The 25,915-nt window shown below is 40.0% G+C and overlaps 1 protein-coding gene across 3 annotated transcripts in view; it reads right to left on the reverse strand.

Annotated features, from left to right (window-relative positions):
* LOC121523944 (retinoic acid receptor beta-like) overlaps window positions 1-25,915 on the reverse strand; it is a 195,354-nt gene that overhangs the window by 44,555 nt on the left and 124,884 nt on the right. For all 3 annotated transcript variants that reach the window (XM_041809035.1, XM_041809036.1, XM_041809038.1), the window contains exons 3-4: window positions 25,101-25,242; window positions 3,830-3,990 (exon numbers count right to left, since the gene is read on the reverse strand). In XM_041809035.1, coding sequence (XP_041664969.1) covers window positions 3,830-3,990; window positions 25,101-25,242 — 303 coding nt within the window. The remainder of the gene's footprint in view (window positions 1-3,829; window positions 3,991-25,100; window positions 25,243-25,915) is intronic.

Consider the following 25,915-nt stretch of genomic DNA (forward strand, 5'->3'; position numbering starts at 1 on the left):
TCATCACATGCTTGTTAAAGACCAAAGGGGGCAGTATTAAACAAAACATTAACCAAACTCGATTTTATGAAAGGATTATTCGTGACTATTGAAAATCCTGCAATTAATTAGGATTCTTTTTAATTCTGTTGGCCATAAAATGAATATGTATCAATTTAAAAGATTGGATTGAAAGTAAAAAAAAAAAGAGCCTGAACTTGTTGGAATGCAGCATTAAATAAAAATGTGTATGACAATTTTTAAAAAATTTTTTTTTTGGCCATTTTTGTGCCTTTATTTGATAGAGGAGGACAGTGGATAGAGTTGGAAACAGGGACGAGACTGGGGGGGAGAGACATGTGATAAAGGGCCTCGAGCCGGATTCAAACCTGGGCCGCCTGCGTACATGGGGCGTGCCTTAAACCACTAAGCCACCTGCGCCCCATGTATAAACATTTTTTTAAAAGAGCCGAGCCCTCTTCTTTTGCAGAGCACTCCTCTTTTCTAGCCTTGTCTAATTTGTTTTTATAGATGTTCTGGAATTAAATTAGAAATCCCGTGTAGCCTCCTTGTTTGACTCTATTGAGTTATGGGACTTGTGTAATTGACTGAGATTGCAGGAGGGTTGAAACTAGAAATGATCCTCCTCAGCTCCCCCTCTTTTCTCTTCTCTCTCTCCCTCCACCCAGAGGGAAAGGAAAGATAAGTTGCTTTAATATCAGACACCTCCTCCTCCCCCTGAACATATGTGCATTGAGCAAACACTCCCTCTCTCTCTTGTGTCTCTACACCTCCTCCCTCCCCATCAAGCTGGACGTCAATCAGGAGAATGTGCGTCCGTAGTGCTGTTGTGTCGACTGTAGCTCGTTGTCTGTGATTTAAACACAGCTCTAATGTGCCTCTCACTTAACCCCAGATCATATTTAATGATCTCTCTCTCTCTCCCTCTGCTGTCTCCCTTTATCTCCCTCTCTCTCTCTGGGGTGGCCACACAATAGATTTTATTTGCTGGTGACAGTGTCCAGCAGCAGGCGCGGTGCTAACTGCCTCACAGTAACGACCTCAGAGGGATTGATGTGCAGAGGGATGCTCTGGCTGTCTGAGCTGGTCGTGGGCTGCAGGCGGCGGCGGTAGCTGTGTTAAAGCCGTCTCACGCTGAACAAGATCCTCAGGCTGGGCTTAGATGGATGCTGAAGTGAGAGGACCAACATATTGAGTACATATTGGATTTTCAGTAAAGATGTCATAGCAGTGGTCAGTTTTTTCCTCCGTCTTATTTTTCTTCAGCAGCTCCAGGGCTGGAAAAATGTCTCACCTTTCTGAACGTCACCAGCTGTCTGAGATGTGAGCTTCTGAATTTATCTCTCCACAGTCCTTCTTTGTCAAACCATAAAATAACTGACAGTAAAATCCAGATCAGAGCACTGACAGTGTTGAACACTTAGCTAATGTTGACAAAAGAAATGTCTCATTTCAGTTAAATATAGTGATATTTCCAGGCAAAGAATTTCACATCCAATTAAAACCAAGCTATAAAGACATTCCATTAACTAGTCTAAAGTCAAGAAAACAGATTCTACACACTGTAATGGTGCAAAGTTTACTGAACCATCTACAGGTGGGAGATGAACCATCTGGTGACCTGGTGCAATCAAAACAACCTGAAGCTCAATGCTCTAAAGATAGTGGAGATGGTGTAGACTTCAGGAAGGATGCTGCCGCCCACACCCCTGCCCTCTGTGACTTCCCAGTTTCCACTGTGGACTCTGTCTGCTTCCTGAGGACCCTCATCACCCAAGACCACAAGTGGGAGCTCAACATCAGCTCCCTCATGAAAAGAGCCCAGCAGAGAATATACTTCCCGTGGTAGCTGAGGAAATTCAACCTGCCAAGGCGATAATGGTGTACTTCTCCACTGCCATCATTGCTTCAACAACTGAGCTAAACCAAGCGGCAACCTCCAGTCCTGAAAAATGAAGCCAATAAGGAAGTGCAAAAAATTGTAATACCGCGAGTGTCCACTTGAGGCTGGCTGTAGGAACACCAGAAGTCCCGTCTAGACACCTGTGAAACAGCTGGTTTTTACACTAAGAATAAACTGGTTTACAGCCTGGTTCAAAAAACCAAACATGTCTCATTAACTAATGTCTTCATGTGCTCTCACTGTACCGGGGGATGAATTTTTTTGTACCACAATCATTTAGATTATATTTAGGAAAAACCTCACTGCGGACTGATTGGCCAGCTCATTTGATTGACAGATAGCTCGACAGGCAGAAGCTACATTTCTGTCAACCAGAATGCTAGCTAGCTAGCCTACAGGAAGTTGCGCTTAGTGGACGGGCTGTTAGGTTGATCCAAAGTTCGGATGAGACCGCGATTTCAATATGGAAGCCGCCGCGGATTGGCTTCAAGAGCTGTTTGAGTCCTCCTATTGTAAGAAGATGGCTGACATCACACAGGGTTTTTCCAATTCTTTCTACAGTCTATGAGCTAAACTTAAGCCCTACACTAGCCGATATTTCTAAACAAATTCATCGAAACACAGAACCAAACAGAAGCCCTGTTCTCGTTATAAAAGTCACTTCTTTGAGTCTCTTTCCATTAATGATCATTGTCAGAGCTTGCAACTGATACAATGTATGGTCCAGCTGCACAACCCAGTTAATTTTGGCAGCTAATTTAACATTTTTTTTAGCTGGTCTAAGTCTAGATGTCTTCATGGAAAGAGGGTAGTCACTGTACATTTGCAGTCATAGTTTGTAGACGATTAAATTAATACCGCTGTATATTAAATCAACTTTATGAGGAAAAAACACTTCCACTGGGCTGCGGCAACCATGTTTACACTAAACAATAACACTACAGTATGGTGGACTTTGGCGCCCACCATCTCGGCTGGCTTCTTGCTCCATAACTGGCTTCTTTTTAGCTGAAGACTGGTGTGTGAACCAGGTCTGCACAGCAAACCCTACTACTGAAAATAACACTGTCAGAGTTAATACTGACACTTTTACAGCATCTGTATGGGTGCACTCCACAGAGGGTTGATTTGACTCTGGAGAGTTGGTACTTTAACGCTGATTGTGTCAGAGTTATAAATTCATCTTAACAGTAACCAGTAACTATTAAAGTGTTATACTCATCCTAACACAACAGTGTGTTACTTCTCATCACTTTGTCTCGAAGTCTTAACAATTTTTAATTACTGACATTGCAATGTACCTTTTTATAATCAATAAAGAGTGACATTTTGTAATGGACACCTGTGGCAAAGTGAGGTGTCTTCTGGTGAGGACAGAGCAGTAAGACAAATGAAGAGTTAGGAGAACACCCTTAGATGAGAATCAGCTCACTGCCCTTTTCTGTAGACCACCCCTACCACAAGCAATTACTCAATGGATAACTTCACTCATGGTGCAGAAGTGTCTAAAACAACGAATCAGAGCACACGGAGCACACTGTACAACAGGCAACATCTGAACAAATTTAAACACATCAAAACTCTTTGCACAAGGGCATGATGGGAAAACTCTGCACCCCAGATTTGAAATGGGCAGAATTAGATCAATGACTCTCTACAGAGTTGGGCTAAATGGCTGGAAATAGCATATATGCTTTTGTCTCTATTGATAGTCATTGTACTTTGAGATCAACTTTGAAACTACTATTTAAAGGCTGAAATGTTACATACTGTTGCTTTAAGTTAGAGTAAAAGATCACTACATATCTATTAAAACCTCAGTAGAGTTTCTGATGTCAGAAATAAAACAAAGTAAGCAAAAAAAAAAAAGAAAGAAAAAATAGCGTAAAAGTGTTTTTTTCTGCCACAGCAGGACTGTGGACTCACCGTGGTATATTTGCCAAGCTGGCAGAGGGAGGGGAAGGTTTCTTGATGGGCCTTTCGAATCTTGTCGATGATGGTCTCCAGCTCGGCTGTCAGCTCGTAGCTCTCTGCCAGCTCCGGCTTTGGGTTCTCCTTCTTCTTCTTATTCCGGTCATTTCGAACAGCTGAAGGAGAACAAAGGATTAGGATTAACGTCAGCGTAGACTTGACAACTGATGGCTTGATTGTCAACGTTGAATGTTGACGGATTGAGAGGAAATAAAAGAAAATTTGAGAACCAGCTCCGCTGCTCTAAGCTCTTCTTTCCTGGCTTTTAAAAGATGCAGAGTTTTGAAGTCAAAAATCTTGCATAAGGATGGAAAGTTTGTCTGCAGTCTGCTCTGTCAGCTCAGACTCTGTCGGCTTAGTGCTGCTGGCAAAATCTCAGAACCACAGAAAACAAAAGTGTCTGTGAAATCTCAAGTGCTTTATGAATCAGTTTGATTTATTTTTGTCCAGTTAATTATCCTGCAGGTTCTTTAAAGAGTTTTTTTTAAATATATTTTTTAATGTGTAGGCGGTGTAGCCTAAATGAGATCAGAAGTGTTCACCAGTGTAATATATAAAACGGTTTGGAGTTGAAAGAGAGACACAATAAAGCCTGGGGTCATTGAACTCACTTGAGAATTTTCAACACAGTTCATTAATAGAATACAAGCACAGTCCAATCAATAATTAATCCATTTATTGATAGGAGAATGTCAGACTTCACTGTGCTTATTGGTGTTATGCTTCTTTACTTTTGGTACAAATGAGATGAGCACTATAGGTTGTTTGCAGATGATGAAAAAAACATCTGGAATAACTTAGAGTCCTGAAATCAGTGACATTCAAGCAGGAAGTTTGAAAAGCTCATACAGAAATGGCTGCAGACATGGATCAACAGTCAGCGTCTGAAGTCTGGATGAGTGGAGTCAGACAACACTCCCATATGGTCCGTTTCCAAATGGCAGTCCAGTTTGGTTTAGAGCTGTTTGTCAGAGTAAACCCTGATCTTGCTTGTGTTTCTACAGCTGATGACCATCCAGCCTTGCTCGTTGTGCCAGCAAATTCATCTCTTTTCAGTGATCTGGATCATTTGGCCTAACTCAGTAATAAGAGCTGGTCTTTTGGCTCCTAAATGGCTCTTCATTTGGTAACAGTTCAGCTTCTTCAATGTGGACAACAAAACGAAACTGTCTCTCAAACAGGAGCTAGCTCTTGTCATTCATATAAAGAGACTTTCTGTAGAACTGGCTCATTAGTGAACAATACACTTTGCTTACCCCATAAGGTTTATTTGAATATCATTTTCCGTTAAAAATATGTTTTATGATATACAATAAGAGAGAAGGTGCAAAACTAGCCTTTAAGCTCAGTACAAGACTCCTCAAGACTCTTCTTTCATCTGGCTAGGTTTGTACAGCGTGCTGTTAGCAGGCCATATATTTGGCCACAGCATAACAAGTGATGTAATGAGGTGCTGCTGAAAGCAGGAGTACACTCACTTCAGATCCTCCTCACTTTTTACATGCAGGACTTGATCAGACGTGGACTGGACAAGGTTCTCTGTGCATGCTCCATGACCTCTGTGCAGACAATGACTCAAAAGTCAAACGGTATAAATAGATAAATAGTTACAAAATGCCCTCTTTGGTGCCCTCCAGGTGGACAATTATTGACATATCTTTTTTCTCTCCTCTAAGTGGAAGAATTTGATAATGTACCCTATTCAGTGCCATCTAGAGCAGCATTTTTTTTTTTTTTTACAAAATCTCCCTTTCAGTGCCCTCTAGTTGGACAAAATTTGACAAAGCCCTGTTTGATGCCCCTAAGGTGGACAAAATGGGACAATGTGTCTTCTTTTGTGCCCTTCACGTGGACAAAAGTTGACAAAAATGCATGTTTACATCACCTGACAACTGCAGGGGAACAGATATTTATTTAATCTATAACTTTGGTGACTGTTGGCCCTTAAACAGCTCACCAAAACACAAATTAAGATTATATTTTGGTCTCTTTTTTGCCTTTATTAGAAAGGACAGCTGAAGAGGGATGGTGAAGGAGGTCATGCACCAAACACCACGAGAATCAATCCTGCAACCAGTGCTTTGAGAACTGCAGCCTCTGGGCATCTGCTATCTCAGTACATACTAAGACACAATTTAAACTGTTAAAACAGAAAAGTTCCAGCAAGACCTTTACTTTGGTGTTGTTTATGAACCAGTTATCTAATGCAGTTAAGAAGCCTTCCTCCTAATGCCACTGTCTGAGTATGATTTCAGGTGTAATAGGACATGTCAAGCCCTGATAATCTCCTGCTGGGAGGTCCATAATGAGAGTCGAAATTGGAGAATATCAAGAGTTCAGAAGGCTTCAGAAGCTCTGAATAAGTCTCTTCATGTTGAATCTTTAAAAAAAGTCCAAATAGACGCGTGTAGAGACCCTGAGGACCAAAATCTAACGGAGTGCAGGCAGCAGCTCAGGTTGTTGTGAGTGGGTGTGAAGTGCACCATGAGAGACTGGATCTACACAGTCCTGTGCTTCATTAAGAGCAGATCTTTGAAGTCGGTCACAGCAGGAGACTTCAACAAACAGACCACTTTTTATTACTCAACACACAGCATGATCATCCAACATCACATGTCTGTGATCAGCTGCACACACAACTTTAAAATAACAAGGCGATGGAGCTCATCATCAGTTCAGAGACTTCTGAGAGACCTTTACCTGGCTGACAACACAACAGAGAAGTCAAACCTTTTATAATCATGTACCAAAGCCAGCATGTGATCCTGTAATGTACAAAGACAGCAAAGTAGAGGAGGGGAGGCTGGTATAGCATCAGTTTGGGTTTATTTCTTCAATTGTTTTGTTTATTTTTGGGTTTATCTATTCCATGATGCCATTGTTTGGCTTGTAAACGCTAAGAATGCTAAATTTAACCATCTAGCATCCTGTCAAGTGGTAACTATTTTTAGACTGATGCAATCTAGAAACTCTAATCTGTGAGCATCATAAACTGATGTGTGATTAGAGATAAGCCTCCATGTGTTGGCACAACTCTATCTTGAACAGCCAACACTAATGTCAACATCTGGCAGCTTTTAGCCCTCATCAGCTCTGAGTGTTGATGGTCAGAGGTTATCATATTGATAGATTAAAGTGTTTATTTTCATAATCAGGTATTAACCTCAGATGGAGTTTAGCCTCCAATATCTAATCTGAGATATCAACAATGTTCAATATCCTTAGATATTAAGATTATCTTTTAATCTTTACTCCAGAGCAGAATGTTTTAAATTCAGGGGTTTCAATGATTGAGTTCATGTTTAGAAATAGAAGCAAGGTCCGAAAAAATCTTGTCATTGCTCTCAAATAAACCCTGTTTGGACGTTTTACTCACTCTACTAGTGAGCTTGTTGTTTTCTTGCAGGGCTAACCACAGAATTTGGCTGGGACCCTGAAAAACCCAGAGAATGGGCCCTCCTTACTTATGATGTCAATGCTTGTGTGTTAGAATTGGTGCAAGCATCCAGGCCAGCAGTTACCTCATTTGGACCTGAAAAGTGTGCCAAAATATTACTGGGTTTTGATGTTGAAATTATTGATTCATGCTACTTTTAAACCCCTTTTTAACACCTTTTCCACCCATATTTGCCACTACATTTTGTTATTTCTAACCCATTTTGGCTGTTTATCACATATTTTTTTTTAATTTTTGACCCATTTTCGCCACTTTATGGCCATTTTGCCACTATTCGCTCATTTGCATATGATTTTGCCACTTCATGTCCATTTTAGCAGCTTTTTTGGACATTGAAATCCAATTTTGCCACTTTTTACCATTTATCTTTGACCATTTTGTCCCCATTTTGACCAGTTTTTCTTGAAATTAATGTTCAATTTTTACCATTTTTTGTCCAGTTTTGCTACTTTTTGACCATTTTATACTGTAAATTCTCTTTACCCCCATTTCAACCACTTCTTTTGGATATTTATATACAATTTTTGCCTATTGTTGCCACTTTATGCCAGTTTTGCCACTTTTTGCCCATTTAAATACTGTTTTGCCACTTTATTTCAATTTGGCACCTTCTTATTGATTTAAGTACCCAATTTTTGCTAATTTCTACCAATTTTAGTCACTTCTCTTTGATATTTATTGCCCATTTTTGCAACTTCACACCCATTTTAGATGCTTCCCACTCACTTTTTCCACTTTTGAACCATTTTTGCCACTTTAACCCTGTTTTGCCACCTTACCCCATTTGAGCGACTTGTTTTTGACATTTATATCCCATTGTCCCATTTCTCACCTATTTTTGCCCATTCCTTTTGACATCTATATCCCATTTTCCAATTTCTCACCTATTTTAGCCTGTTCTTTTTGATATTTATATCCCATTTTCCAATTTCTCACCTATTTTAGCCTGTTCTTTTTGATATTTATATCCCATTTTCCCATTTCTCACCTATTTTAGCCTGTTCTTTTTGATATTTATATCCCACTTTCCCATTTCTCACCTATTTTAGCCCATTCTTTTTTATATTTATTTCCCATTTAAGCCACTTCTTCCCCAATTGAGACAGTTTTTTGCCAATTTTTTACCAATTTTTGCAACTTCTCATTCATTTTAGCCACTTCTTATTGACATTAAATCCCAATTTGCTACTTTTAGTTGCCCACTTTAGTTGGTCTTCACTCATGTTTTCCACTGTCTTGACCAATTGTTGCCATTTAATGCCTTTAACCTTATTTGGCACATTATTTGATTTCTCGCCACTGTTTTGCCATTCAACAAAATTTTACTTTTGCTTATTTTTCCACTTTTTTTTTTTTTTTTTTTTTTTTTTTTGCCATTTTAGCCACTTCTCATTGTCATCTACATCCAATTTTTGCTCCTTTTAGTCCAGTTAGGTTGCTTTTCACTCTTATTTGCCACTTATACCCCATGGTTGCCACTTATTTTGCCTGTTTTTACCAATTTGTGTGGCTTTTTGGTTAATTTTGCAACTTTTTGCTTTTATATTTTTGGTTCTTTTCACACTATTTAATTAGTTTTGCTGTGAATAGAAGCTAGTATATGGAGTAGTATCAGCTGATATGTTTGAATAAGTCTGTGCTGTTTTCAGCTGGACCAACAGATCTATGTCAGCTTAAATCTTTTTCTTTGTTTATCCTCATTCTTTAAACTTTTAAGTGTGTTCTACGGACTGTAGTTTGTTTCTTTGTTCCTTACCTTTAAAGGTTGTGTTGACTAAGTTTCAGGTCTGAACTACATATATAAAAATCAGTATTAATATTGGTATCAGCTAAAATGAATTTGCAAATATTGGCATGCCAGATATAAGCAAAAATCCACTATCCTGCATCCCTATAAGCAGGTGATCAGATCAGTAACTGTAAGAATTATTCTGTCTTTTAATTATCCATATTTCTAATAAGCATCAGCCAGTTTTAATCGACTGCCAATCAATCAGTATATCCATAATTATTAGTCCACCTCTAAAATGTTTGAAAAATGTTGTAAAATTATCCCCACACTTAAATGGTGTCCATTAAACTTCCATGTAGACATAAAATGACGAAGCATACAGCAGGGGACTGATCAAATATATGTTCATATTACAGCCTCAGAGCCAAATCACTCTACCTCAGGGCCCATATGCTCTTTCTATAGGCTATGTTTCATTTTGAAATATATGGGACACCTCACCCCCTCATCTCATGTCTCATCTTCTCTCCCCATCACCGGATCATCTTAATGCATCAAAATGAAAGAAGAGTCAATATCATTTCCTGTTTCAGAGAATTAGACTGAATGTTTTGGTCTGCCATGGCCTCATTCTGACGTCTGTCACTGAGAGAGACAGTGGCAACATGCTGACATTAATCACTCCATACGTTCTGACCTACATCTGTGACCTACATGTCAAAATAATATAAACATATAGCAACGTTTACTTTTAGATTTATTAACTATGACTGGACAAAGAGTGAAGCACATTTGGCTGGTGCAAATATTCATTATTATTCATTAGAGAAACATGAAAATGAGCTAAAGTGTGGCCACATTATCTCAGACTGATGAAACAAAGAGATTCTTGGCACAGAGCCACATCAGATTTAAAGTGTATTCACGTCTTCATATGCAGCATAAATAATCTTCAAAAGACTAAAATGAAAAACAGACTTGATCCTTGTCACCTTGTCGGTCATGCTGGTTTATAAAGTCAGTGTGGGGGCAGTGGGAGGGGTCTCACTGACACAGAGACTTGGTGCAGTATGACTGAACACAACAGCAGCCAATAAAACAAAACAGATTTTTTTTTGCTAAAAATACATAAAATCTTTGATGGTTTGACATGAAATTTAAAAAGAAAGATCAAGGAAGACAAATCAGCAAAATATGACTAAAAAAGATGATAAATACTGAGAACAGGGGTATACATTCATTTTTTTGCTCATTGGGAAGTCCTGTCTGCAGTTGAACCTTCAATTTAGAATCCAGCTTTCCAATTTTAAATTTTCCTATTTACAACAGTCTTTAAAAAGAGTATCACCCTGCCTTTACACATGTGGAAAAATTTGATGGTACCCTTCCATTAAAGAAAGAATAACCCACAATGGTCACTGAAATAACTGAAGTAATAATAAAAAATAAACAAATGACTGAAAAGTAACAAATGAAAATCAAGCATCACATTTAATTGTAGCTCAACAGAATCATTTTTTTTTTTAAATGAAGCTGGCCTGAAAAAAATGATGGTACCCTTAACTTAATATTTTGTGGCACAACCTTTTGAGACAATCACTGCAATCAAGGGATTTCTGTAACTCTCAATGAGACTTCTGCACCTGTCCACAGGTATTTTGCTACATTTTTACATCTGTGAACACAGAGCTGATGTGACTTTCCAAAAAACTCCAGTTTTGTCTCATCTGTCCAAAGGACATTCTCCCAAAAGCGTTGTGGCATCATTAACATGGCAAAATTTGGCAAATTCTGGTTTTGGTTTTTTACGTTTTTCTTTTGAACAGTAGAGTCTTCCATGGTCATCTTCTATTAAGTCCACTTTGGTTCAAACAGTGATGGATGGTGCGTTCTGACACTGATGTACCTTGAACTTGGAGTTCACCTCTAATCTCTTTGTAAGTTTTTCTGGGCTCTTTGGTTACAATTCGAATTATCCATCTCTTCAACTTGTCATCGGTTTTCTCTTGCGGCCACGTCCAGAGAGCTTGGCTATGATCCTGTGGACATTAAACTGCTAAATAACATGTGCAACTGTAGTCACAGGAACATCAACCTGCTTGGAGATGGTCTTACTGCCTTTAGCTTTAACATGCTTGTCTATAAAGTTCATCCTAATCTCCTGGGACAGCTGTCTCCTTAGCTTTCTGTGCTCCTTGTTCAGTGTGGCACACACCATGATACCAAACAGCACAGTGACTACTTTTCACCCTTTAAAAAGGCAGACTGACTGATTACAAGTTTAAAGACACCTGTGATGTTAATTACAGGACACACCTTATTTTACATCTTATCTCAGGGCACCATCAATTTTGGTCAGGCCTGTTTCATTTGTTTGTTTTTTAATGATTCAAATGCAATGTCTGATTTTCACCACTTAATTTTCAGTAAATTTGTATTTATTACCACTTTTGTCAGTTTCAAGTGTTTTTCAGTGGTCATTGTGGATTTTTCATCCTTTAAGGTTACAAACAACTTTGTCCACATTGGTATTGGGGAAAAGCATCACTAGAAGACAGGCCTTTAATTATTCCCATTTAAAACTCATGTCTGCAAAGTTTACATTTGAGACTTCTGATGATTGATTTATGGCTCTCATCAGCAGAGGGGATATCCCGCTGGCAAATTGCACCCTATGAACCACTTTGACGTCACCACGGTTCACTTCGGTCTTAAATTGTACAAAAATATTGGCAATGTTTGGACAAGACAGTGAAACTACCTTTCTTCTTGTAGTAAAAGCTTCGCTCACAGACCTATCCAATTTTTTCTTCAATTTAGACTACGCTCACTCTATATGCTCTCTTCTGACTGTGCAGCAACACCAGATGCTAAAAAAGAATGGGCCTCAAAAAGGGATAAGTCCTTATTTTGAGCTTTCTGGTACTCTGTCTGCTGGCTTTTCTTTTCCAGGTGACTAAAGGATTTTCTTGCTGTCATTTCTTTGCAAAAAAAAGCATCTTTTAATCCTGTTCTCAACCTAAACACTGCTAGAGGAGACATACCAGGGCTGCTTCTGTATAAAAATATGACTTGACAACAGCAGACAGAGATGGTGGCATGGAGGTCCCTTTAAAAACAAACACACAAACACTTTTGCCCCCAGAGGGGGTGGTGGTGCAGATGATGGTATAGAAGTGGGGGATGGTAAACAATCTGTCCATGAGTGCTGTTTGTCATTGTGGGGTGACAGATAGTGTCTGGTGAGGGGGTTGTGGTCCGTACAGACGCTGGAGACCCATGAGATGTGATTCAGGAAGACAGCAACGTGGCAAGTGCCCCTCCTTACCAACTACCCCTCCAACCCAGAGCAATCAATTACCCCTGCACTCTGAGCAAACTACTGCAAGCATGAGCAGATACATCCGAATGATGCATTGGACAAGAGGCCGTGAAAATATAAAGCTTTTTAATACCTACAGAGGGAAGCATGAAGCTGCTAACTTTTACTGGTCTGTAGGGGGGTGTTAAGTCTTTATGACTTATTTGGTTTGTACTGGAAAAGGCAGAACAACCTCAAGGTTGTCTATTTATCCACCATTTGGATGATAACATGAAGACCAGTTTGAATATTAGATCATTGAGACTGTACTGGAATGCCTGCTGTTGATCTTACTGACATCTATAGGAGCTACGTATGTTTTATTTGTCTTATTTTCAGTCTGGTGGTGGCTTTCTTTAGCTCACGTCCACCGTGGATAGCTCAGTATAGTCCTTTTACCAATGGCTCTTCCCACACACTGCTGCTAATAAGCCAGGACGTCCCAAGAAAGTACTCTCAGCTTTGGGGAATTGAGACGGTGCTTTCACCATCAGCCCTAATGACGTCTTTCTGCATGATATGATTCTATGTTGAATACAGTTCCACTTTGTCAGAGAATCTGTCATTGTTAGATTTATCTACTCATTGAAGTCTACTACAACTCTATGCTTTCGCCAGGCCCATCATTGTTCCCCCTACTGTACTGGTGTCTAACCCATTCATCTGTCTGCAGTTCCCTTTTTTGGCTTCTCTATTACCTGCAGTGATATCTAACTCAGAATAATCCACACCGCTGATTTCCATGCATAGTTTTCAGGAGCTCTAAACTTCCCAGGAGATGAGGTTTGCTTGACATCATCCACACGGATCACGTGAATCTTCAATAACTAAAAAAGCAAACCTAAACAACGATGCTAAGGAAACCCAAGGTTTTATGATGCTAACTGCCCAAGAGTCCCAGGCAGACAGGACATCATATTTTGAATACTAACTGTTTTCCATGATCTTACTGTGGGGTTGGCTGGAAGAATTTGGAATAAAGATCATAGAAAAAGGTGGCTCTTTAAGTGCATGTAGCTCACAGGGACAACTGTGTGACGCGGGCTTCTTGCATGCTACCCTCCTGTATAAACCATTTAATTTTAATCACACTCTCAGATCTTTGTGTTCTGTGAGTGTGAAGCTTCAGCCTTTGTGTCAGCCTGTGAGAGAGATGCCGTAAACGAGTGAGTCAAGTGTTTCTGAAGAGCTCTCTGGAGTGTTAGAGCCGAGAATGAAGGGTCATTGAATAAAGCTGTTAAATACTCTTCACAGCGCTGCTACCATCCCTCTGCTCTCTAAGGCACTCATCTCCCCTTCTTTAGTCAAAGAGCACTGTCCCACCCTCTGTCTCTTGTCCTCTTTTTACATCCTTTTCCTGACTTCTAGAGCACGCTTTTTTCACTGATTGACTTACATCTGAAATGCATGTGCAGCAAGACAGCAGCAGTTGTTCTGAGAAGCTGTCATTGAGCCATCTGCAGCAACCGAGCTCTGCACAGTGTCTCTTTGAGCAAACAGATGCAGCTGTAAATAAACACAATCTATCTGCAGCCTGGGCCCACTGCCACATGAAGCACTTAACACTAACCAGGTGGGTGTCGAGCAGCCATAATTATTTACCTCTGCCACCTAAATGTTGAGTTTAAGCTAATGGCACTCATGGGATGAGGCGGGGGTAGGGGGGTTGATAGGGGTTGTCAGATGCCTTATGAAGCTTTGACCTTGGGGCACAGAACAGAGGTGATAAAGTTAGATCGTCTCATGATGCTCTCACTGCTGATTCAGAGGCATTCCCACGCTGATAAGACTGAAAAACAACAGTTTGGGCAAATAGGCATAACTAACATTAGAGACAGACTCAAAGATCAATATCTTGTTTGATCTAAAAGCATCCAGCAGAGAGATCGGCCCGTTCTCACTCACTAGACGGATGTTTTTACCTTTAGATATATCCTGTAAAAACACAGAGTTGTGCATTTGAATGAAATCTATGGAAGCCAATTCAACTTTTTATCTCATAATTATGACTTTTCATATCTAACGCATCAGTGGGACCATCAGGTTCTTGGTCACCTCTAGGCCCTTCTCCTCCAATTGCTCAGTTTCGCCAGGCAACCAGCTCTTGGAAGGTTCCTGGTTGTGCCAAACTTCTTCCATTTGAGAATTATGAAGGCCATTGTGCTCTTAGGAACCTTCACTACAGCAGAAATTTGCCCCTCAGATCTGTGCCTTGCAACAATCCTGACTCTGACCTCTTCAGGCAGTTCCTTTGACCTCACGGCTGGGCTTTTTCTCTGACATGCATTGTCAGTGGTGAGGCCTTTCATAGAGAGGGTTTGTCAGTTTTTATCACCAAAGATCTATTTTTAGCTATTCTTAGTCAAATCTTCCTCTTGGAAAAAAAAAGGTAGTTGACAACAATTTTTGTTGCAGTTTCAGTCAACAAATCACATGCCATGATAGCATCACCCACAAACCAGCTGAAGGATCTAAGGAAGCTTCCTCTGGCCTTATTTCTGAACACTTTTTTTTTTTTTTTTTTTTTTACCAGAAAAAGCTTCTCTACAACAAACATGTTAGGATGTAAAAGTAATCTATCTCCAGCTTCTTTATTTTCAGCATTAATCCAACTTCTATAAATACTGGAGGCCACACAAAAACACACAAATAGAGAATTATCAGTCTGACAGTCTTCCTCTGTGTCTTCTGCTGCAGATTCACCAGACAAATAAAACATCACCATCATCAGCACTCATGATTGTGTAAGACTCATGATCGCTCACCACTGAAGAAATACAAAGACACAGCTTGTGTAATGACGCATACAACCTCAGACCTGCTGGAGCTGCAGCGTAAGCTCACACTCAGAGATACACTGATATGAACACACAAACACATAATAATGCTGTTGTTGTGTTCAACTCTGAGTACGCGTTCAGTTTCCTCCAGAGGCACATGACAGCTTGAGTCCAGTGTCCATGAGCATTTGTCCATTTCTGACTCAAGCTGAGCTCTTAACTCATTATTATGTAAGAACCGCAAACACACACTCTCAGCTGATTTATAACCTGTGAATGCTGACACATTAATGACGCAAGCAAAGAAAGCTGATATATCAATGGAACTATACTCTCTAGTTACTATTTAAAGTTATTTAAAGCAGCATAAAGCTTAAATTTCTGCCTTTTATTTGTTTAAATCTACAGCAGCATTTAGTTACACATACCTTCTACATTCACTTCATGAAACATTCATGGAAATAACTTCAGTATTAAACCAAACAGAAATCATGATTTTTTAAACCATATGGTTGACCTGCTGAAATTTAGGGTCTTAATTCTCCTTTAAGGTAAGAGAAAGGAGAATGGAGTTGGTTTAGATTATCCATCCGTCCATACATCCATTTTCTTCCGCTGGGTGTGGGTCGCGCTGGCAGCAGGCTAAGCAAGTCCATCTGGACATCCTTCTCCCCCAGCAACATTTTCCAGCTCTTCCATTTAGATGAGCCTGGAAGTCCTCCATAGGAGGCAACCAGGAGGCATCATGTTCAGATGCCCGAACTACCTCAACTTCTTTCAAGGCGAAGGAGTGGCAACTCTACTTCCAGATCCCTCTGGATGTCCGAGCTCCTCACCCTACCTCTGAGGCCTTGTCCAGACGAAGATGAAAATGTTATTTCTCCGTTTTGTTTTGAAAAAGTTTTCTGTAAATACGGGATCATTTCATGAAATGTCGCATAAGCACGGAACCACTGAAAACAACTGAAAACGCTGTAGTATATGCCAAGCCTTACCTGGCGCTGTATTGCTGCCACGGAAATGCACCAAAAGAGAGAAGATCACAGAAAACTGACACAAACTTTCTTCTAGTTGCCCTCCTGGTTGTTCTCCGTGTTCAATTTAAGAACATCTGGTATGTTCTGTTCACGGTGGTGGTAAAGGAGCATCAGATTTTGCTGTAAAAGCCATAACAAGCTCAGTAGCTTCTGCAGCATGAACACACTTTTACAGATTTCATAAAGTAGCATTTACAGCCTCCCAAAACGCTGTTTCCATGTGGATGAAACGCTGATATGACAAAAAAACTTTTGCGTCTACTCCTGAATTCATCTCCGTGTGGACAGGGCCTAAGGCTGAGCACAGTTGCCCTCCTGAGGAATCTCATTTTGACTGCTTGAACATGTAATCTCATTCTTTTGGTCATTATCCAGGATTCAGGACCCCAGGTGAGGGTTAGAAGAAAGATCAACAAGCAAATTGAGAGTTTTGCAATACTGACCATGCTGCATCAATCTGCCTGTTGATCTAGTGGTCCATTCTACCCTCATTAATGAGCAACACCCTGAGACACTGGAACTCCTTCACTTGGGCCAAACTTCCCCCACCTGGAGGAAGCAATCCGCTGTTTTCAACATTACGACGTAGATGTATTCTGGCACTTTTCAATTGAAATAAAGTTTACTGCTTATGCCCCAATGATATCTGTGACCAGTATGAACTCTGAAACCCGTGAACACCAGGGCCTGTGACGTCACGTGCATACCCTCTACATCCATCCACCAGTGAAGGTTTGAGTGTCTGTGGAAACACAAATCATTTTGGGGTTTACTATCCAGAACCATACCAAACAGAAATCAATCAAACCTTACCACCTGGCTTCAGAGCAACATTTGTAATGAAAAGACTTCATATTTCAAGACACTGAGCCGTGGAGTGTGACATTACACTGAATTAAAGTTGAATCAAATGGGAGGGGTTGGTCCACAATTTTGGAAGTGAGAGTTATTTTAGGAAAATTGGGCTAAAACTCTGAAATCTAGAGAAAAATCTAGTTAAGGCTGCAAAGTCTGACATGATGACTACATGTTTCTGACTCCCTTTGGCTCTGCCCTATCAAACCCAGACCTGAGGGCTAACCTTTTTTTCTTTAGATTATGAGGCAGCATCATTACATCCTACCACTCAAACTGAATTTTCATAAAGAGTATCAGTGCATCAGCTCTACCCAATAACCTAGGAAATTTTCAGGAGTTTCATTCATATTTGAAAACATCATTTAAAAACTATCAGTGCCAGGTTCCCAAACTGCTTGGTAAACTAGTGTTTAGAAAACCTTGTCTGTGGTATTTCTAGGCAACATGGCAGTGCATGTACACGCAGAACTCAGTGCAGCCTCATATTTTTTTGAATTTTGTAAAGAACAAGCTACACCTTTGCCTTGTGCCTTTAATTTTGTTGTTGTTATTTTTCTTCTAATGACAATAAATTGTCAGCTATTGTCATCCCTTGCTCTCATTCCCTGCACTGACTGTCCGTTTAGCTGTCCTACTATGAAAGAAATTGACTTTTTTGCTTTACAGGATAAGGTTATCCATTTCACCTTTGACCCAGTTTCTTAGAGAGAAAAAAATGATCTAGATACAGGTTTATTTTGATTCTTAAATCCAGATTATTATTGATCTTACTGGTACCAAATACTACAGACTCTATCTCTATGGAGCACCATCATCCACAAAAACTGAAACATCTCCACAGCTGCTTTAAATGAACTGTATATAAGTTCAACCACCAGGGGCTCTTAATCAAAAATTTCACAGAAGATGATTTCAAGTGTATCTGGGGTTCATGTAGTATTTACCCGCTTCTCCAACCGCAACCCCCTAATGACGTCCAAACAGACCATAGTCAAAACCAATGAACACAAACTGGATGATTGACCTAGATCAATTCTCTCTTGGTTCACCTTCTCATCTAAAAATGGCCTCTTCCAAAAGAACAAGATAACTCCAGGCTACAAAACAAAAGCACAAAAAACACTGGCCAACATCAGAAAAGCTACATCGTCCTCTTCATTTAACATCTATGTATCTGTTATAGTTCTAAAACTGGTGCTCAAACCCAGCAGTCCCAACAGAAGGGGCGAAATCTCCTCTACATGGATCTTCAGAGCAGTAAGGTGAGGTCTCTATCCCATCACCTCCATGAATACAGAAGCAGAGGAGTTGCCCCCAATCTCATCAGGAGCTCTGTGGGGGGTTTAGCCTCAGGACATCAAGACATCATCTTCTGCACCACTCCTCTACTGAGGCTAATGGAGCGAGAAGTGGACCTGAGCTATAAATGCTGATGCAATCAAAGGATGCCAATAACCTGTGAAATGCAAACTGTTCCTATAGATGACAAAGAGACGAGGGGACATGAGGGCACAGAGCACAAAGTGACCGGGTTTCCTTCATAGAGGTGGTCTGATGGGATCAAGTAAGGAATTTGTTTGTTTAATCCCTGATTATGTCTTGTTTTGCCTTTTAATCACATAATTTCTCTAGCATAAAAACACTGGCAAAAACAGCAGTGCTGTCCTCAGCACTGTGGAACCACTTGGACTACATAAAGAATTGAGCCCGATGTGTTTTTTGTAATGTGATAAATTTTGATTGATCATTACAGCATGCTGTTAACCATCTTAACAGTTTGTCGTTTTAATGTACTGTACATTGTAGTGATGTTAAGATAAACAATCTGAATGGGACAACCAATCTTGACGTAAAAGATCCAAGTTCATTGGTCTGTTGAGCCCTGAATCAGTAAAATAGGAATCAGTCGATGCATCTGCTTTAACATTAGAAGCTCCAATGCTTGTTATCCAAGCTTGTTCCACCATGCTCTGGCTCATTGTCTTTAATCTTGCATGTTGGCTTTTTATTTTTACTAACTTGCGCTCCATGATTTCTGCTCATCATATCATCTTTTCAACTTAATACTTTTGTTCTTTGACAATCTCATATTAGTATCAACTCTAGCAAAGGTTGTGGTCCAACCTGAGAAACAAAGTCATTGACATTTATCAGTCTGGAAAGGGTTCGGTTACAAAGCCACTTCCAAGGCTTTGGGACTCCAGCAAACTATGGTGAGAGCCATTATCCACAAATGGAGAACACAGAACAGTCGTGAACCTTCCCAGGAGTGGCTGGCCAACCAAAATGATGGAAAGAGAAAAGAGCACATCAATGTATTCTCCAGGAGGTCACAAAAGAATCCAGAACATCTAAAGACCTGCAGGTCTCACCTGATTCAGTTAAGGTCAAGGTTCATGATTCAACAATAAGAAAGACACTGGGCAAAAATGGCATCCAAGGGAGAGTTCCAAGGCCAAAACCACTGCTGACCAAAAAGAACACAAAGGCTCATCTCATATTTGCCAAAAAAACATCTTGATTATCCCCAAGAGTTTTTCGGAAAATATTCTTTGGACTGACCAGACAAAGTTGGAAGCCCCAACATTGGTGCTAACTAACGCAGCATTTCATTAAAAGAACACCATACCAACAGTAAGACATGGTGGTAGTAGTGTGATGGTCTGGGGCTGCTTTGCTGATTTAAGACCTGGAGGAGAATGCCTGGCCATCAATTCATAACCACAAGCTTAAGCACACTTGGGCTGTACAGCAGGAAATCATCTTTAACACACCAGCAAGTCCACCTCTGAATGTCTTAAAAAAACAAACAATGGTTTTGTCGTGGCCTGTCAATGTGCAGACGTAAACCCATTAAGATGACGTGTAACAGTCATTCATGCTGGAAAACGCTCCAGTACACAGTACTCCAGACATAACAGATTTGCATTTGAAGCCGTTTTTATGCTTTGTTTTGTTTCCGTGTTGGCACGGCCTATGCTAGTCTCAATAGAGACAGTGAGGATGTGAGATGGCTCTGGAAAGCAAGGTCATGCACATTGCATGAAAAGATGTACAAAGATGTAACCAACAAACCATCAACGACTAACTTGGTCAGCTAATTTGATTACAACACTGACAAACTTTTTCACCCTTACAGCAAATAGAGTCCTCTGATTTGCAACAGCAAAACAATTCCTTTTACACCTCCCTTTTACTAGGCTGGCTACAAGCCTGTGTTAGATACCATTTTTATCCAGAAGCAGTCATTACATCTCTCTATTAAACTACCTGACTCCATCGATAAAAGCAGCAATTATGCCTTGTTAAATGCAGAACTTACAGAACAATTGCTGCCTTGATCATTGTTTGTATTTTTAAATGGTCAGCGTGGACCCAACACAACATCTGAGCAACAGACGTAAAGAAGAAAATGGAAAAATTCAGGCTTTAAAAGCCTGCAACTCCTGTGCTCTGCAAGGTATAATTGATGTTTTTGTTAATGGACTCTTTTGCCTTTAGAAAAAGTGATATAATGTTGATTTATGGTTTTAAAATAGCAAGCTGGTTGAGTGTAAAGCCCACACAACAAATAGGACAACAGGAGTCAGCATTGAACCATGATTGTGAAGATGAAGGCAGATTTTTACACTGTTCTTGGAGGCATTTTTTATGTTAAAAACCAAAAGTTAAAAATAAAAATGTAGGTCAAAATCTAACTTGTTTACTGTATCTTTGCTTCAATCATTTGCATTTGCAGTTCATTAGCATTTAATTTCCAATTCTATCCTCACAGTCTATTACTGGAAACCCCCCCCCCCATATCTACGGTAAACAATGCTGAACACTGTCTTCAAGCTGCAGGCAGGAAATTGAATAAAATATCGCTGAATGGCTTCCTTTAAAAGCCCTGCAGACCTTTGGCACACCCTCACAGTTAGTGATACTCATCATTACAACACTGTATGCTACTAAAAGGTGTACGTTTTTATGCTTAGGTAAGGCTGGTGTATCAATAAAAGCAGAATGCAGCAAAATTTGGAGAAAAACACTGAGTGAATTAATAATGACATGTACAAAGCAAACAGTTCTGGGGCTTCTGCTGCACAAAGGAGACACAAAATGTTGCAAGATGATAACATCACATCTATGTAGAGTCATGAGGAAGGTGTGTCTCCTTTGTATTAGTGGTTCAATAACTCAAGTGTCTTGTTTTCATCATGTTAGTCCTACATGTGGTGCCTTTTAACTCCCAACATAAAAACAGAGGCAAACGTATGTTGTATTAAATGTACTGCAGCGTAAGGAACGATCTGATAAGAACTGCATTTCAAATCAGCCGCTAAAGTTACCTCAGCCAGATCTGCAATGTATAACTGAATGTTTTTTTTTCATATTATATTAACTCACTCTGGAGGGACCTTGATAAAAAAAATTTTATGGGTGCATAAGGCCCTGCTTACATTTGGCATTAATGATGCATTTTGGCCATTCAGATACGAAGCGACCATACTTTAAGATAAGATAAGATAAGAGAGGAGAAAAGAAGATGATAAAAATGTATATTTTTCTTAAAATGAAAGGTATACATCTAATAGTTCCTTGATTTATTAGATAGTTTGACAATAATTCAGCATGAGGGGCAGATACATAAAAGGATCGAACTACTTTTTCAAACAATAAATCGGTGCAAATAAGGCATCAAGGTAATTTACAGTGCCTATAGAAAGTGTTCATCCCCTTTGATGTGTTAACCTTTACCTGATTTTAAAAATCAAACATGGTCAATATTATTTAGCTTTTTTTGACAAAAATGCAAAAATTTGTTTAATCTCAAAGTGAAAATGGATTTCTGCCAAGTAATGTGAATTAAATAAATATTCTTAATGTAAAATAAGTGACTGTATAGATAATTACCCACTTCTAGTCAGTATTTAGTAAATGCACTTTTGATTCAATCACAGCATTGAGTCAGTGTGAATAGATCTCAATCAGGCTTGCATATCTGGACACTATAATTTTACTCAATTCTTCTTTCAAAACTGCTCAAGCTCTGTCAGACTGCACAGGAATCAGACATGAACAGCACTTTTGAAGTCCAGCCACAAGTTCTCCATTTGACTGAGGTCTGGGCTTTGACTCGGCCACTCCAGAGCATTCATCTTGTTGTCTTTAAATTTTTTTCTGTGTAGTTTTCACTGTATGCTGTGGGTCATTGTCTTGCTGGAAAATAAATCTTCTTCAAAGCAGTACTTCTCTTGCAGACTGAATAAGATTGCCAGCTGCAGAGAAGCATCCCCACAGCATGATGCTGCCACCACTGTGCTTTGCAGTGGAGATGGTGTGTTTGTGGTGACGTGCAGTGTTTGGTGTCTGTCAAACATAGGGTCTTGTCTGAAGCAAGCACCATTTTGGTCTCATCAGACCAGAGATCTTTTTTCCACTAGACCATTGAGTCTCCCACATGCCTTTTGCTGAACTCTAGTGGAGGGTTAATATGAGTTTTCTTCAACAGTGGCTTTCTCTTTGCCACTCTTCCATAAAGCTTTGACTGGTGAAAAATCTAGGCAACAGTTGTATGCAGAGTCTCTCCTTTTTCAGCTGCTGAAGCTTATAACTCCTTCAGAGTAGTCATAGGTGTCTTGGTGGCCTCTCTAGGCAGATTTACATGTGAGCCAAATTCCTTCCATGTCTTGATGATGGATTTAACTGAACTTCAGGGGATGTTCAGTGCCTTGGAATTGTTTTTGTATCCATCCCTTGAGTTATACATTTCAATAACCTTTTCTCTGAGTTGCTAGGAGGGTTCTTCTGTCTTCATGGTGTAATGGTAGCCAGGAATACTGATTAACCAGTGACTGGACCCTCCAGACACAGGTGGATTTATACTACTGTTACTTGGAGAAACATTCGCCACGGTCAGGTCATCCCTGTTCCATTAACCGGAGACATATTAGTAAAGACTAAAATGTAAGTACACTATGAACTAAAACTGGACAAAAACTATGAAGGATAAACTAAAGTGTGACTAAATTAAATAACATTTAATCTTTAAGACTAAGATTAAAATTAGAAATAGCTGTCTAAACTAACAATTCTGCACACTTCTTTCGACAGGATTTGCAAGTTTGTTTTACCAGCTGGCTCCACTGAGAGTTACTATACTGAGTTCATGTTTCATTGCTCTGATTGGCCTGTGATGAATGAGACAGACAGAGCGCTGGTCCAATCACCCCACAAAGGACATTTGAAACAACCTATCTGAGGTAACAGGTTTCCTTGTGTTGGCTTCATAGTACATGTTGATGAAGTAGTTAGCAAATAAATCTTGTGGGGTACTAACCTTGCAAAGCAGATGGATATGCCCGTTTCCTTGTATTTCACTGGTGAATCCATCTTGCAAAGCTCCCATCTGAACCGTTTGGGCCCGGTTAGAAAGTGACAGGGCCAATCAGTGACAAGGGGCAGTACTTTCAGGCACGGCAGAGTCGTGACGTAAACAAGCAGCAGCAAGAGGCCGGTGCAATTATGGCAGAAGAGCTTAGCATGGATGCTGCTAAAGTGCCAGTTTTATCAGAACTTGACTACATTTCTTCATTAAAAGAAGAACAAAGAACAGCACTGAGTTGTTTTCTTTTCAAAAACAACAAAAGTCAAGTACCTACATGTCTATAGTCGCCATGTTTCACGTTATTCCTCGGTAGCTGCGCAAGTGCAGCTCGATAGCGGCTACATCATGTGTTTTGTTGCTCAGATTGGCCCGTAGAGATGTGACAGACAGAACTTTCATCCAATCACACTCCGAGCTTTTTTCAAAGCCTCTGCCTTTTCCCAAACGTTTCCTATTGAAGCTTTCCAAGATGGATGTGTGAAACAAATCCATCTGGCGTGTCAGGTTAGTGGGGCACTGGTTGGACTGAAATGACAACTCAATTCAGGATGACAAGTTACAAGGGAGTTGTGAGCATCGTTAGTGGTTAAGCCAGATCTAAGAGTTGGTTCCTTTTGTGGGAGATGGATTCCTTTTAAAAAAAATGTATTGTTTTAAAGACATAAAAGGCATTATAGCTCCAAATAAAGAGCCAATTAGGAGCTGAAGACTAGCTCTTATTATCAGCCTGTGACTCTGAGAGAGGTCAGATAAACATAAATAAAGCCATGCTTTTTATTTACTAGTGAAGTGGTTCTCAACTTCTCTAGCCTCAGAACCCATCAATATCTGATGACAAATCGTGACCCAAATTTCCAAAAAATTTCAGCATTGCACATTTAAATAGATAAAAATATTCCGCTTAAGGTCTTGGATGGAAAAGAATTTATGACAGGAACAGGGGACAGGACAAAACTCATGTTTTACACCACCCTTTCCACATGATAACGTGCAAATTTTAGAAATTTTAGTAAAATCAGCTCTTTTATTGCAAGACATGAAGATAAATATGTTCAAATTTCAATCACACATTTTAACTGACCCATTATCACAATAAAAAAGATTAAAATAAACGACATGGTTGCATGCTCTTCATAGACTTTTGCCACCATTTTTTTCTAGACACACATTCACGACCCATTGAAAATAGCTCCACGATCCACTTTTGGGTCCTGACCCACCGGTTGAGAAACACTTTACTAGAGCATACTTTAGATTATGTCAGATGACAGGGCAGCCTCTTATGCCTGCTAGTTCATGTTGCATCTGCACAACCAATTCAGACTGGTTGACGATTACCACTTATCTGAATGCTCAAAACGGATACAAGTCCTTGTTACAGTTTTTTTATGAATAACATATCTGACATTCTCGTTTGTAGTGATGGTTAGGAAAAAGGGTCGGAGGAAAATAACTGCAGAAAAGTAAAGTCTTGACCTTGTATTCCATCACCATCTCCTCTCTGAGTTCTTATTTTGATGGGAAAGCCTCTCCAACAGCAGACTGGGTGATGCTAAACCACTTCTTCTGAACCCATGAAGTTATTAAATGAAATTTTATACCACACTTTGTAAAGTGGTTCTCAAACTCACACTCTTTGGACATTCCCACTCCGAAGCACTTCTGCAGCCGGCAGTACTGACAGCGGTTCCTCGTCACCTTGTTGATAATGCAGTTCTTGTCCCGGTGACACGTGTACACCATGTTCTTCTGGATGCTTCTGCGGAAAAAACCCTGAGGAGACAGACACACAGACAGACAGAGAGGGTTTATGAAAAGAAGAAGACGTTAACCTCGTTTTGCTTCTTATCTTCTGTAGACGTCCTATTTTCTAAAACATCCTCACAGCCTCTTTGAAATCCTTCCCGCTCGATTTCATAACATCACGGCGGCTTGTGGAACAACGCGCTGCATGTTTTGTCTTTTCTTTGCCATTAAGGCTGAGAGAAAAGAGGCTCGCTGCATTCCTGCTGGGAGCTCTGAGGAGCTTCAAGTGCAGGATTTAAGCTCAGAAAGAGACGATGAGAGGGAACAGAGGAGCAGCAGCCCTGGGTATCAAACAGAGACGCTGCTGGTTAAAGTGTGGAGGAGCAACCGTGGACTATGGTTCTGCAAGGTGACATTGAGCTTCTAGGAGAGACCATAGACATTCTCCTACAAAGGAATATTTCCTTTGTCATCTAGCAGTGAAATAATAGATCCTGATTGGGCTCACTTGATGTTTGTGCCCTTAGTAAGAAAAAATATTTAAAGAAATCAGTTAAATGAAGGTGGTTTAATCCTCATTGTGACAGCGTCAGGGCTCTGAGTTCAGGGAGTCACATCAACCTCATGAGATTACCTTTAACTCCTACTCTTATCTAAAAAGATGAGAAACTTTAATAATGTTGACAGAGACAATTCATTT

The sequence above is a fragment of the Cheilinus undulatus genome, linkage group 16, assembly GCF_018320785.1.
Source record: "Cheilinus undulatus linkage group 16, ASM1832078v1, whole genome shotgun sequence".
Taxonomy (NCBI): Eukaryota; Metazoa; Chordata; class Actinopteri; order Labriformes; family Labridae; genus Cheilinus; species Cheilinus undulatus.